Source organism: Cyprinus carpio, chromosome B10 (genome assembly GCF_018340385.1).
Source record: "Cyprinus carpio isolate SPL01 chromosome B10, ASM1834038v1, whole genome shotgun sequence".
In the NCBI taxonomy this organism is placed as follows: Eukaryota; Metazoa; Chordata; class Actinopteri; order Cypriniformes; family Cyprinidae; genus Cyprinus; species Cyprinus carpio.
In genome coordinates, this window is record NC_056606.1 from 15534815 (window position 1) to 15550563 (window position 15749).

Here is a 15749-nt window from a genome sequence, read left to right on the forward strand (position 1 = left end):
TAACATCAAATCAAGCTGAATTTGTAATTTATCGTTGCAAACTACATCAACAAAGCATACTCGATCATTCAAAGTCAGATGTTAGTATGTGGGACTTAATGGGTTAAACTCATGAAATAATCAGGACTTCAAAAATGATCAACAAAGCGTTATTAAAAGGGTGTGACCTCGAATGTTCACGTGGGTTACAAAAAAACCTTTGCGCCTCGTGAAGAAGGGGAATAAATTTGTAGCCGAGTTATCATTTTGTGATGATACGTTTAAAAAATCAGCATTTTTGACTTATCCTGGAAATGCACCTGAGAAGGGGAACGATTGACGGTGATAGATTTATTTTGGGGGCGGGCGGGGGGGATCCGTCCTCAGTTTAGTCCATTTCCGCTCTACATATGTGTTCTTCCTGGTTGTTGATTCGTCTGTGAAAGTAGCAGCATTTCGGCCATGAGCAAGTTCCAGTAGAATGCACGCGACGTTTGGAAATAACACCAAATAGCGTGAAATCTATGTAGATGCGCGCGCGCTTTTTGCTGCCAAAGCGTGTCGTTTTGCGCTGAAGGATTCGTGCAATGCAGTGTTCATTTTGATGAAGTCCAAAATGCCCGACTGCTGTGCCGCAGCAAACTGCAAGCAGAGTACGGACCAGTCCAACGTTTCCTTCTTTAGGTTCCCGCAGGATCCCGTTCGGTGAGTGCAGCCTTTGGGCGTAAATGCAATCGCAGTTTAATCGATGCTATTTTTATTCTATTTAGATATTTATTTATTTTAAGTACAGAATGAGCAAATTAGCATCGTTTGTTAGCTGGTTAGCTTCTGCCCCATTTTACAATGATTCATTGAATGCATGGCACCCTTATTGTGTGCTTATGCTATCCCTGCTGCTTCCATTAATCTGGTTTTGCAAAGATATTTTGGTTTGCGAGGGCCTGTTTTTTTAATTGGCAATCATGAAATTAGGCTATCTTTCGCATTTCTTCAACGTGATTGCTGCAACTTTTAAGGGGTTACTGTAAGCAACTGACTTCTGTACACGTTCGCCATCATCAGGCCCTTCCCAAAATGGCAGGAATTTAATTCCCTCAGAATACGTTATTCTGTTCAGGGCTTGATTTGTGCTTTGTGGGATTTGGATGTTAGACTTATTGTGGTGTTTATGAAACACGTGTGTTTTTTTTTATTGTTGAGGTTTGTAATAATGGTAAAATATAACTTTTGCACTACTGCAGTAACCTTACTTCATATCTTTAGATGTAAACAATGGGTGGGTAAGTGCCACAGACCAGATCTGGAGACCAAAACACCTGAAGATTTACACAGCAACTACAGATTGTGCTCCAAACACTTTGAGACCTCAATGATATGCCAGCAAGTAAGTTTGCGTGGTTTTGGTGAGCATCTTCTATTTATAAAAATGTGAGATTTTTATTATTATTTTATCATGATGTGAGTGAACAAAACCAGTGAAATTGATTTGGCCAGTAGGCTGGCATATGCCCTATGTTCCCCCCAGAAAATTGCACCATTTTTGGCAATTACCAGTGTTTGAAACCACTTTTTTTTTTTTTTTTTTTTTTGTTTTGTTTGTTTGTTTGTTTTGCTAAAGATTATCTATGCATTAATAAATTAGGCATATTTCCCAAAATAAGTGTTTGCTGTTCCAGTTGCTCAGCTGGGTGGTTATGGTAAACTTTGCATGTAAATGAAATACAATTAGATTGGTCTTGTGAATAGCCATTTGTAAAGTTTCATTTGCTTTTCTTAAAAATTTAAGATTAAGTACTTTCACAATATTACATTTATTTTTTGGTGCCTTAAAAATAAAACAATTTCCAGCAACATAAGCCCCTAGCATAGAATGTTATTAAATTATATTTTGTATAAATGGCTGATTTATGTTCGTATTTTATTTGAAATATAAAGCATTCACACATTCCCAATTATTGCAGCCTGTCCCCCACCCCCTGACATGACACAGTTAACCCATAATGTGTAAAACTTTTTAACCTTTTTATTTCAGAGCTCTCAGAAATCTGTTTTGAAGGATGATGCCGTTCCCACTATATTTGATTTTGCAACCAACCAGGACAATGCACAAACTAGCAACAGAAAAAGGACACGGGAGAAAGTGAGTATCTAATGTACACATCAACATTCAAAAACTCTTTTTATTCTGTTTTATAACTTTCTTGCTCCGTGAATAAACTGAGAAAAAATAAAATATTTAAACAATATAAAAAATCTTTTTTTTCTTTAATATTTGAGTTTATCTCAAAATAAGATAAAACACAGGAAATTTTTAATAATGAGTGGTCTCTAGCAGCTCATTTAAAGAAAGATCTTCCAAAATCTGATAAATAGCCTAATGAAGACAATGAAGTGTTCTGTACTGAATGGGTTTTAAAGAGGTCCTTTGTAAAGAGTGGCACAGTGAGGCCAGCACACATAAGTAGCATCAAGTAGATAATCAATGCAAAGTGTTTTACATTCTTATGCAATACAAGCTTTTATTAACTTAAAATAATGGAGCAAACTACTTGCCCGTTTTTTATTTTTTGATTAAGTTGATGCAGTCAAATACAAAGTGACAAGGTAAACAAACACTTTGGGGATTGAGTTCTGTGTGGATTACTTATCATTTGAATGCAAATGTGATTCCACCATCTCATTTAAATTAGATTTCATGCTTGTAATAGTTCTCAACAAGCATTTTATAATTTGTAGCCATCATTGTTATTAATTCATTGTTTTTATTTGTCATTATGGACACATTGTAGCATTGACTACAAATGATAGATTTTTTTATTTTGTTTTCATTTTTTTCAGATAGGAGAGGAGCCTGTTGCCACAAAGAAAACTAAAGGTAGGTAATACTTTTCCATGTCGGCATTTTTAAATTCTGTTTTCTCTTTGTAATTACACAAACTAAATACAGCAGATTCTCTGCATTTTTGTTTTTAAGTGTGTTTGTGTTCTGCTTTTTTAGGTACCACCAATAACTCAAACCCCTCTGTGCCAGAGGCAGAAGATAAAGTTGAGGGTGATTCAGCTGAGAACAGCGAGAAACACAATCCTCCTGCACATGATGAATCAGAGAAGGAGGATCCTGCTTTTTCCAAAGCGAAGGAAATTTTGAAAGACTACTTCAAGGAGACTTTAGCCTTCACTGGTTTTAGCATCACCAACAGTGCATCTCTTAACGCTGTTAAACCACTGGGGAATGACCCAGCTAGGCCACTCTCTGTCAACACCATATGCGCAGAGAAGATTGACCAAAAAGAAGTGCTCACCTTAGGTGAGGATGTGATGCGTGAGGAGATCCGCAATAGCTTGCGCCTTGCACGCTTCTTTTCCATACTTCTTCAAGACAGAGTAAGCATTGAGGGCAAGGACCAGATTCCTGTGTTTATCCGCTCAGTCACTGGTGAAGGCTTTCCACAGAAACACCTCATGGGATTCCTTCCTTGCGATGTTGACTCTGACACTCTGTTCCTTATGCTTATATCTGAGATCCGGAACAAGTGGGGCCTGCGGATGGAGCACTGTCGCGGCTTCACCTACCTGTCATCAGGTGCCATGTGTCAGAAACTGAAGGAGCTCTCCTGCAGGATGCTGCGGGATTTTCCACAGGTAGTTTTGTCCCCCAGTGAGCCTTATGCCTTCAATGTGTGGTTGATTCGCTCCATGCCCATCCTTCCAATTCAGGACGTTGTTGATACTGTAGAGCAGGTTGCTGCCGTTATTAGGCAGTCAGAAACTCTGGCAAAGAAACTGGATGCCAAGATCACTGCTTCATACAGCCACATCAAAGGCGAAGTGGACAGAGTGAAGGAGTCTTGTCAGAACCAATGGGAATATGCCACCGATGCTTTCCAGACAATGCTTGATATCTTGGAGCCGCTTTTGAGCAGCATTGGAGAGATGTGCACCAGTGCCCTTTCAGATGTAGACACAGACACCATCGTAGTGCTTCTAATGCTAAAAGAGAAGCTGAAGAACTTTGATTTCATCATTACACTTGTGGTCTTGAAGAACACACTGTGTTGTGTAAGCATCCTGAACCCCAGCCTCAGGGGAATAATCAGCATCAGCAGCACGTTGCAGTACACCATCTCTAACGCCTTGAAGCTTCTAACCAAACATATGCAGGAGATCGCCATTTTTCACAGAAAGTGGTTCTCTGATGCAGTGGGCAGAGCCAAGAAGTTGGGGGTGCCAGTCAGTCTGCCAGTGGAGATGGTGACAAATGGTGATGGTGCAGAGAAACCACAAGCCTCTTTGGAGGATTACTACAGGGAAGCACTGAGCAAGAAGGTTTTACAATACCTTGTTGATGAAGTCAAAAGAGTGCTAGGTACTGAAATGGCAAGAATCCTCAGATGGTTGTCATTGGTGCCCTCATACATGGCTGACCACAATTTTAGCATCCGCAAAGACAAAGTTGCTGATGCTAACCTGAATAACTTGGCTCGTCCTGACTCCTTTTACGATGAGCTGGGCTGTTGGGAAGTGAAATGGCGACATGCTAGCAAGCGAAGGATTCTTCCCACAAGTGTGTTTGCTACCCTCAAGATCCCAGATATAGGCTTTTACCCAAATGTACAGAGCCTGTTGAGAGTGCTGGGCACCATCCCTTGTGTCCGTGCAGAATCTGATGTGTATGGGCACTATGACATGGTGTTGGGCCGCTATCAGTCCTACATGAAAGAAGTACAAGTGGAAAAGAGACTGAGCAATATGGCCTTTGTTTATGTCAATCAAGATGTCCACTTCAGCATTGAGGAAATGGTGGAGGCGTATGTGAAGAAATATCCAGAAATCCTGCAGCTATTACACGAAGTATGTTTTTGGTAACTAATTAAATTTGATTTGTATTTAATTATATTTAGTTTCTGGAGAAAACTCAAGCATGTTTTTTAACAAGCTTTTTGATCCACTCGTTTGTTTTTAGGATGATGTAATGGAAGTACAACCATCAGGTAAAGCTTCTCACCTTTCTGGTTTTGATAGCTTGAACAAGAATAAATTTAACAGACCTGAAGTTTGTTAAATACAGTTGTTGATTTTATTTATTTTACTCCAACCCCATAACAGTTCCTGAAACCAGTGCAAATGACGCCTCTAAAGAAGATACAGAAGAACCAAGAGAGATGACTTTAAATATGGACATTGAGAGACAGAAACCGCCTGAGTGTGCAGAAACTGACAAAGAGGCATTAAAATCTGCATTACAGACCGCTGTCACGGCAGCATACGGCAGGCAAAGCAGACACACTCAGGGTGATCAAGATCAGGAAGTAGAATATGTGACCAAATCCGAGATGAATGAAGTCCTTAAAGTGTGTGAGGATGTTGTAAGGGAAAGGATTCTTTCAGAGCTCGGAAATTCATTCTTCTCCCTGTTTATCGACCGAGTTGTCAGATTGGGAGAGACAGACTACTTACCCATGTTCATCAGATTTGTTGACAGTTTTGATGTCATGCGCCTTGAGCTTCTGGGTTTTATTGAGGTTACTCATGACACTGAGGCCATGTGCGAACGGCTTTTTGATGTTGTCATCAAAGAGTGGAATCTCGATTTGAGCTACTGCAGAGGTCAAGCTTACCTTGGCTCTGGGGAAGTGTCCTACAAGCTCAAGGCCTTTGCATGTAAAATACAGGAGCAGTATCCTCTTGCTATATGCACACACTGCTCATGTTACTCTTTCAATACCTGGTGGTCAAGGTCAGTTCCAGTAGCTGCAGTCATCAGAGCCATAGACACCTTAGAGGAGATAGTGTCATTCTTCCACGGCATGCCTGCCCTCGAGAAACAGTTAGATCAAGTCTTAGCCATAGGCCTAAGAGAGAGCTATGAGAAAATCCATGAGCTTCAAGGAAAGTTCTGCTCCTCTTGGCTTGAGAAACACGACTCTTATGAAGTCTTCGCTCAGATTCTGGAGCCTCTGGTAGATTGGCTTGAAAATATTGATAACTGCCAACCACAAAGATGGAGTTTGGCAGTATCCAACCGAGCCAAGAGACTACTTCAGTTAATAAGGGACTTTGATTTCATTGTAGCAATTGTTGCGCTAAAAAATGCCTCATCCTTCACCAGAGAACTGAGTGCAGCATTACAGAAAGACCATTTTAGTGCTGCCTCACAGCTTAGCCAGATCAGTGGTATTGTGGCCACGCTTAACAGAGTGAAAACCAACATCAAGGTTTTCCATCAGAATTGGTTTGATGAAGCTTCTTGTTTTGCTCAGAGTCTGGGTGTGCAGGTTAAAGTGCCTGATAGTGTGATTGTTCCAAGGGACAGCCTTTTGAAGCCAGGTTCATACTATAAAGACACAATGAGTGTCCCTTTAGTTGACCACCTTATAAACATGGTGAAAGACTATTTCTCTGATGACCACAAAGAGGCTCTCAACTTATTGTCCTTGGTCCCATGCTCTGTGACAATGAGCTATGTTTTTGAAACGCTCAAGTCAAAACCTCCATTGTACATTGGTGACCTTCCCGATCCTGACAACTTCTTCACGGAGCTAAGCTGCTGGAAAGTGAAGTGGAAAACAAAAGTGGTTAGTGTAACCATACCAGAGACCATTTTTCAGACTCTGCGTCTACCCCTCATGCAGTACTTTGTAAACATCAACACATTGCTGAAGATAATGTGTGTGTTGCCAAGCACAGCTTTGGAATATTGTGGTGAGGTGAAGCGCCACAAAATGTATCAAGACTACTTGAGCAACACCCCACCTATGGACAGATCGCCCTGTTTGGCCGTGCTTCAGGTGGGCACTGACTTTAACAGAGACCTAGACCGAATGGTTGCTCAGTGCTTAAAGCTCACACCTAAGACACTGGAGGGCATTTGCCTGGTAAGGATCAGTTTTTAAGTAATTTGTTGCTTGTTTAAGATGCTTAATTTGCTTTCCAGATGTGATCCTAAAGTCTGTTTTACTTCACAGGACAAAGAATCCAAAACCTTAGGAAGGACTGTTGAAATAAAAACAGAAGGTGTGTAGTAATATTTTTATTGCTGGCTTTTTTCCTTTTTTAAAGAATCAATGTCTGGATGCTTTCTTTCCTCTTGTCTTTTGTGGGAGGAAAAGGTGGAAGAAATATTTAAGCACACCAAGTAGAGATGTCAGTAATCAAAGAGAAGTCTGATGTTTTACCAGTAGATTGAGCTATATTTCAATTAAAAATTGAGGTAAAAAAAATTAAAAACAAAACATGCATGCATGTTGCTCACAATAAGATCAGTAACATGCATTTGGAAAATAGGTAGGGTGAATTTTCATTTCATGTTGACTTTAATGCTCACTTTTCCAACATTGCAGATGACACCCACATGGATGAAGTAGAGGACAGGGAAGCTCAGCAGGTTTGTAAAGTTGTGATGATAATTGTTATAATTGTTATTAATAATTGTTATAATAACATATTTTGCAAAGGCTTTAGATAATAGATAATAGATTACAGTATAGATCGTTGATTGAGTTGAAAATTGTTTAAAACTATTATAGGTAAAATATTGATTCATATCAGCTGGTGATGGTTTATTGCTTTTTTCAGTTTTGTTCACAAGTAGTATTTCTATTCACAGGACAAAGACTCCAGAATACTTGTGGTGAATTCTGAGATAACAGGCAGTGGTATGTCATGTTTGGGAATGGTCTTGCATTTGAGTCTTTAATGAAATATTTGTTTTATTGAAAATGCTGGATTCATTGTCTAAAAAAATGTTTACCCTGACTTTTAGAAGCAGAAATCTACAAAGAGGGAGCAGAGAGCATAGAGACTCAGCAGCAGTCTGAAAACATAGAAGTGGTTGCTGGTTGCGCGGAAGTGGCTGCTGAGGAGCAGCGTGAAAAGGTTGAAGAAGCGGAGCAGGTTCCAGATGAGAATGGCCATTCTGTTGAACCAGCTGACAACATAAAAAACTGTGAAGAAGTCTTTAAACAGGCAGCTATGCTTGCAAGGAGAAACTGCTCATTGATCGACCTTGATAAACCAGAGCAAGATGCTGTTGTTCAGAAACTTGCCTTATGTCATTGGGTAAAGGAGGAAGGGACATCGTTTTCAGAGGGAGAAATGTTACAAAGTATTGTGAAGGCCATACGAGAAACAATCCTCAATGAAGTTCAGGACTCTCCTTTCTTTTCCATCATCACTGATAGAGCTATTTCAGTGGGTGAGGCGAAGTTCCTACCGGTCTTTGTTAGATATGTGAATGACTGCATACCTAAAGTGGAGCTTATAGGATTTCTGCCCTTTGATGAAAGCTCTGATGTGGATTTGCAAGCTAAGGCTCTTTCAGCAACACTTGAAGATGAGTGGGGACTTCAGATGGGCTGCTGTCGCGGCCAGTCCATCATGTGCTTTGGTACGGGGAGCAAAAGTCTCAGGAAGATGGCTTTGGGTTTTTTAGAGAGCTATCCATTAGCTGTGAACACTCCCAGTGAGTCTTGTGGACTTGCTTATTGGCTGGCTTTAAGCCTACAAAATGCATCCATTACAAAGGTTCTAGAGACAGCTGAGGATCTATTACAGTTTTTTGACCAGTCACCCAAATTAGAGAGTGAGCTTGCCAAGACCATGGATGGGCTACTGAATACCCCACGGGAAGCACTTGCAGAGGTCCCAGAGACCTGCCTGTCCAGATGGAAGAAGAGAGAAGACTTCTTTGATATTTTGGTGGACATGCTGGAGGGAGTCCTGAACTGCTTAGATTCTGTGAGCACCAACTCCAGTGGGTCATGGAGTGATAGCATGTCACTGCATTCCCAGATCCTGTCCACAGCTCTTAGACAGGTTGATTTTATCATCCCCCTAGTGATCTTGAAAAATGCCTGTGCACCCTTAAGGAATTGCAGCACTGTGTTTCGCTGTGGAAACCCTGCTGACATTATTTGCGAGCTTGAGAAGATTATGCCAATAATAGATACATTTAGCAAGATGTTGGACAATGTGAGTGCGGTGCATTCTGTCTGGTTTGAGGAGGCAGTGGAGCTTGCAACTAAAGTCATGGGATTGCTGTCATATGCAGAATCTGTCAGTGGCTATGATTCACCAGAAACATCTTACATGGAAGCAGTTAGCTTACCAGTTCTAAATGGTTTGATTGAAGAAATGAAGTTTAACTTCTCAGAGAATCACCTAAAAGCCCTGAAAGTTTTGTCCCTTTTGCCAACGTGCAACCCTCTGCCTATTCTCCCAGAATCCACAGAAAAACTGCACACTATATACCTGAGTGATCTCCCTGAGCCAGAAACAGCAGAAGAAAACATCAACACCTGGGCCATGGTATGGAGGGAGAAGTATCAAGATGTTTGTCCTCCTACCTCCATCTCTGAGACATTGCTCCATAATGAAGCTAAAAACCTTCCAAATGTTGCAACCCTTCTTAAGCTTGCGGCGGTGCTGCCCAGCATTAGCATGGAGTGCGATCTAATGAAGACAACGCTAAACTCTTTGAGGACCTTACTCCGAGATGGTATCTTCAACAGGGGCAGTAAGACTGATGCAGTGATGCTTCTTATGCATCGCCAGACACTACAGAGCCTGGAAGAGGTGATCGAGAAATGCATGGCGGGTGATCCAGAAAGTAATAAATTTCTTGCTCAGGTGTGGTACATTTCTTAGTGTTTACACTGTTAATAATTCTCAGTGTCCAAAAATATCAAATTAACACACATTAATATCAGCTGATAAAACAAAACAAAAAGCAAAAACACTTTTTTTTTTTCATTCTTCATACATGTAGGTAAAGTCAAGAGTTAATCACCTGAGAATGGAAGGTGGTAAGTAAGCTCAAATGGGCTTTCAAAGTAATGAAATTGCTGCTGTGTTTTATTCTGACACACTCATTCCTGTCCTTTTTCAGAGGTGATTGCCATGGCTCCACAGGAGATGGTTGTAGATACAAATGATTCTGATTATCCACAAGAGGCAAATGTTTGTGGAATCGGTAAGTAATGTTAAATTAAAAATATTAGTAAAAAGTAATTATCTCTTTTTATTAAATATTATTTCTCATCCTTTGTTAGACGCCAAACCTGCTGCTCCAGAGGAAATTCTTGTGGAAACCAATGACTCTAGTGAAATAGAAAGAGCTGAAGAAAATACACCTGACCAGCCATCATCTTTAACAGTTAGCAGCTCAGACAAAGCCACAACTGCAGCTCAAGTCATCCCTGCATGCAGCTCTCTGCCAACCAGCACACCTGACCAACCAACAGAATCTGTCCAAGATGCCGCTATGCAGTCTACAGCAGCCGAACATGATAGAAGTGATCAACTGATCGCACTTGTTCAAGATCTAAATGATAGGTCTGAAGTACTTGATCAGTGTGGAATTGGTCTACCAGTAACAGGGGATCAAATAGTTACTAATCAAGGTGGAACTGAGCAGTCCAATGAAGAAGAGCCAGTTAGCACTGTTCAGTCCGTATCAGCTAATCAAAGTGAAGCTGATCAACCTATGGAAGTTGATCAGTTTGTTGCCACAGAACCAGGTGAAACTGACCAGCCAGCAACAGAGGAACTAAGTGTACCTGATCAGTTCACGGCAGTTGCTCAAGTTGATACTGATTCCACCATAGTTGCTCAAGATGAAGGTTGTCACACAGTAACAGGCTTAGCAGATGGTCAGTTTGTGTCAGAGGATCAGAGTGAATCTGTTCAGCTCATGTCAGTTGATCACAGTGTAAATAAGTTAGAGTCGGTCCTTCAAAGCGAAACTGATCAACCCATGGAAATTGATGTGAGTGGAAATGATCCATATGTAGTTGAAGATCAGGGTGGAAATGGCCAGCCAGAAACAGGGGAACAGTGTGTAGTTGAGCAGTTGGAAGATAGTCCAGTTGAAACTGATCAGTCTATTGTAAAAGTTCAGGATGAAGCTTGTCAGTTATTAACAGTGATGTCAGGTGAAGGAGAAACTGGTCAATTGGTATCAGTGGAACAAATTGGATCTCATGATCTTGAGGCTGTTGATAACTCTGGAAATGATTGTTCTGTAGCAGCAGGTCAGGACAAAACCGGTCAGTCAGTAACTGAAGATCAGATTGTAAAGGATCGGTTTTTGTCAGATGGTCAATTTGAAACTGTAAATTTAGTAGTAAAAAGTCAAGATTCTGTTCAGACAGAGCATGAATTAGCAAATGAAGGTGAGTTAATATCAGAAGATCAAAGTGAATCTCATGAGCTCATGGTAGTTGACTCTGGAAAAGACCAGTCTCTAACATCAGCTCACATTGTAACTGGTCAGTCAGAAATGGGAGACCAAAGTGTAACAGAAGAATTCTTAGTAGTTGGTCAAGTTGAAAATGATCATTCCATAGAAGAGGATCAAGATGAGACTGAGACGACGGAAACTGAGTTCCCAAGTGAAGGTGAAACTAGTCAGTTAGTATCCGGAGATCAAAATGTATCTGATCAGCTTATGGTAGTTGACTCTGGAAATGATCAGTCTGTAACAGCAGATCACAGTGTAACTGGTCAGTCAGAAATAGGAGACCCAAGTGTAACAGAACAGTTCATAGTAATTGGTCAAGTTGAAAATGATTATTCGGTAGTAGAAGATCAAGATAAAACCGGACAGACAGAAACTGGGTTCCCAAGTGAAGGTGAAACTAGTCAGTTAGTATCCGGTGATCAAAATGTATCTGATCAGCTCATGGTAGATGACGACTCTGGAAATGATCAGTCTGTAACACCAGATCAAAGTGTAACTGGTCAGTCAGAAATAGGAGACCCAAGTGTAACAGAACAGTTCATAGTAGTTGGTCAAGTCGAAAATGATCATTCGATAGTAGAAGATCAAGATAATACCGGTCAGACAGAAACTGGGTTCCCAAGTGAAGGTGAAACTAGTCAGTTAGTATTAGGAGATCAAAATGTATCTGATCAGCTCATGGTAGATGACGACTCTGGAAATGATCCATCTGTAACAGCAGATCAAGATGTAACCTGTCAGTCAGTTACAGAAGATCAAAGTGTACCTGATCAATTTATAGCAGTTGGTCAAGTTGAGTCAGATCAATCTGTAGTTGAAGGTAAAAATGAAACCGCTCCGAAAGAAACTATATTACCAAACAAAGTTGGAACTAGTCAGTTAATATTGGAGGATCAATGTGGAGCTGATCAGCTCATGGTTGTTGATTCTGGAAATGAAGAGTCTGTAACAGTAGATCATAGTGGAACTGGTCAGTCTGTCTTACCAAATGAAGTTGGAACTAATCAGTTAGTTTTGGGAGATCGTGGATCTGATGAGCTCATGGTTGTTGAGTCTGGAAATGATCAGTCTGTAACAGTAGAGCAAGGTGGAACTGATCAGTCATCACCAGATCAAACTGTAACTGATACATTTGTGGAAGTTGCAGCTTATCAGCCTATAGTAGAACATCAAAGTGGATTTGGGTTAGAAGATGGAAGTGGAACTTGTCAGATGGCATCAGGGAATCAAAGTGGAAATGATCAGCTTGTGGCAGATGAACCCTGTGGAAATGATCAGTCTGTAGTAGAATCTCAAGGTGAAACTGTTCTTGCAGTTGCATTGAATCAAAGTGTACCTGATCAGTCTGTGGAACTCAGTCAAGGTGGAAATGATCAGATAGTACCAGGGAATCAAAGTGAAACTGATCAGTCCAACATAGATCAGGTTGGCCTTCAGCAGCCCAAAGAAGCTACAGATTGTGGCACAGATCAGTTCAGTTCAGTGGCTCCAGATTGCTCAGAGCAAGAAACAGCAACAGTACACATTTGCCTTGATCAGTCCTCTGCAATAACTCCAAGTGTTACTGACCATTGCACACCTGATTCACCTGAGGATATTACTGATCACCCCATGGCAGCAGAATCTGAAGGCACAGTCCAGTCTGGAGTAAAAGCTCAAGATAGTGCAAACCAAGTAGTTACCCTGGATGGCACTGGACTACAAAAAATAGTTTTTACCCCCTACGATGCTGTTGCTCGAGAGGAATTGCTCAAGGAACTGTGCAACATAAAGTTCTTTTCCATAGTCACTGAGGGAGAGTTTACAATCGATGGCCAACCATACATCTCTGTAGGAATACACTACCTTAACAAACAAGACATCAAGTGTGAAAATATGTTGGCCTTTATCCCGCTTTCCACAAACATTACTTCATTCATTGATACACTCACCATCGCTCTTTCTGAGAAGTGGGGTTTGAACTTAGCACTTTGTAGAAGTCAAACCTTGGCAAGACCAGGTGCCTCAGTCTCTCAGATGACACAGGCTTCAGCTTTGCTTTCCCAGAGACTCCCTCATGCTTTCATTTTCCCGAACCTTCTAACTCCAAAATCTTTGCTAGCCAGTTTGTCCTCCCTGAGAGAGATATCTCATAGTTTTGAGTTTTTGGAGCAGCTCTTCATGTGGTTCTCTGAGGATATTCAACGACGTGTACGACTAGAGGATGCTGTTGTACATTTGTTCCAGGAGGACGAAAGGAAGGCCAGTGAGCTGAAAGCCAAGATCAGCAGCAATCAATTGGCAATGAGCCATGAAGTTCTGGAACTCACTACAGAAATTCTAGAGGCCATCGTCTTTTGCTTGAATGAGATGAAAGGGAACCAAGATAATGAGGCAAACACAGCACAGGCTCTGAGCTTCCTTTCTGCTATCCAAAACTTTGATTTCATATTGACAGTTGTGATTATGAAAAACATCTTGAGCCTCACCAAAAGCATAAGCCTGAGTCTTCAGGGAAATTCCTATGATGTGTATCAAGCTGTAAACCGAGTGTCTGATCTGCTGCCCTCTCTCAGTGAAATGAAGAACAGTATTGACTCACATCATCAAACCTGGTTTCAAGAGGCTGTTGCTTTGGCTTCTAAGCAGGTACCTTCACTACAACCACCCTTAAATGTGCACTACAGAGAGGACATCAGTAAAGGGGCCATTGAGCACTGTATTGCTGAGATGGAAGGACTCTCCCAGGATGTTCTGTCTGCTGTTCGCTGCTTGCAGGTTGTGCCTTATGTCATGTCCAAAGTGGAAGGATGCTGCAACGACTCTGAGTTGTTCAAGGTGTTCCAAGATGTCTTACCTGACCCAAACTCCTTCCAGGATGAGCTGCAGAGATGGAGGGACAGGTGGCAAGACTGTATTGCCAGTCATCAACACCTACCTGACACTGTTCTCGGCACTCTCAAAACTTCAGACATTGAGTCTTTTCCCAACATTTCAACTATCCTTAGGCTCCTGGCAGTCCTGCCCATCTCCAGCACGCAGAGTAGCTTCACACAGGGAAAGATGAAATCTGAGCTGTACCCTCTGTAGTACGCTTGGCTTAGCTAGCTGCCCCCGAACAAGCTGTCTAATAGGATGTCATACACTGCTGAAACTTCAGAATGTCCCACTGTATTCTCTAAACTGTAGATCACATCTGACTGTAGGTTTCAGTATGTTTATTTTATTAGTTGAATTAGACCTGTACACTCTAAGTATAATCAACAATGGTTTTATTGATGTTTTGTCTTTTTTTTTATTATTTGTTTTCCTTTTATGTAAGTGGCATGGAAAAAGAGGACTGCCAATTGGGACCAATGTCTTGCCAAAAAAAAAAAGAAAGAATAGGATGCCCTTGGGGGGCCTTACTGTTTCGTGCCTTTATGCAAAAACCCTACATAACACTTTGAATCATTTGACACAAAAAGTCTGGATGGTCACTTTCACATCACACTTTTTGGAAATTTCCTAATATCTTCAGGAACTTTTAAAGACTTCAAATCATATAAATATTCTGAGATGCATTGTGAGGGAAAAGAAAATTGTGTTTTATCGCAATGAATTATAACTGTGTTATATTGTCAATGTCATCCCACGGCACAAGCTAAAACCAGTCTGTCCCTGTATCATTATGCGTGTTACAATGTTTGATTTGTTTGCAGTTTTATTTAGATGACTGGACCTTTCTGTAAACGTTTCTCCCAGAAGCCCTCCTCACAAAGGAAGCATTCATATATATTTGACTAAAATAAACAAATAAAATCATTGAAAAGAAGCAGTGTTTTACATCTCAATCTCTTGCAATTCAAAGCCAGAATATTTAAGGATGCCCACAAGATGGCAGTCTACACCTATTATAGTTAGGCAAGTACCCGTACCTGTGGGTGATCACTGATTCATCCTTGTTTTTTTTAAAAGCTTTTTGCCCTTATACTTTTTCCCTAGACGATATGTTATGCATAGTAGAAGCTAATTTAATTAGCCCCCCACCCCCCCAAAAAAAAAGCTATGGAGAAGAATCCCACTTTTGTTGACCACTTTCTGCCAGTGTTCCACTAAGTTAAAGGTAGGTAATGATTAATGTCTTCACATTTAATGCTTTTTTTAAGAGTTCAGGCTTTTCACAAAATAACATTGCCCCCCCTGTAGCCTGTCGATGATTTGCAGCCATTCTTTAACCCTTGGTTCATACACTCCAGATCCATCATAGAATATTGTTTTCAGGAGTAGATTGTGAGATGTCGTTGAGAAGCAATCAGTCTCCTATTTCCATGTAACCTTGGACCTATGTTTCACCCTTGGGGGCTAGAGCTTTTGACCTTTTAGGGTCTTTTTTTTTTTTTTTTTTTTGAGAATGGCAGTAGATGTGTTTGGAAATGTTTATTGAGGAAAATAAACCTATAAACAAGACAACACCACAGTAATTACAACCACAAATCAATTAAGGCCTGCTTTATTACTTTAATTTACTTGCAGTCAAGAGAAAGAAGGGTAACAGTTCAGAAATTCA

General features: G+C 40.7%; 1 protein-coding gene across 1 annotated transcript; it reads left to right on the forward strand.

Moving 5' to 3' along the window:
• Positions 1-372: 372 nt before the first annotated feature.
• On the forward strand, positions 373-15014 carry si:dkey-250d21.1. Its single transcript, XM_042732798.1, has 14 exons — positions 373-684; positions 1246-1366; positions 2015-2122; positions 2821-2857; positions 2981-4833; positions 4946-4973; positions 5089-6857; positions 6948-6996; positions 7323-7366; positions 7589-7637; positions 7745-9609; positions 9749-9785; positions 9869-9952; positions 10032-15014. The coding sequence occupies exons 1-14, from the start codon at positions 584-586 to the stop codon at positions 14288-14290; spliced, it is 10404 nt and encodes a 3467-aa protein (XP_042588732.1). The 5' UTR covers positions 373-583; the 3' UTR covers positions 14291-15014.
• Positions 15015-15749: the final 735 nt, after the last annotated feature.

What these genes read in the sequence shown, in the direction of transcription:
- si:dkey-250d21.1 (XM_042732798.1), top strand. Translation starts at nt 584, where the DNA reads ATGAAGTCCAAAATGCCCGACTGCTGTGCCGCAGCAAACTGCAAGCAG. An exon ending in TGTTGAAATAAAAACAGAAG is followed by an intron (nt 6,997 to 7,322) that starts GTGTGTAGTAAT and finishes CCAACATTGCAG; the next exon opens with ATGACACCCACATGGATGAA. An exon ending in TTCTGAGATAACAGGCAGTG is followed by an intron (nt 7,638 to 7,744) that starts GTATGTCATGTT and finishes CCTGACTTTTAG; the next exon opens with AAGCAGAAATCTACAAAGAG.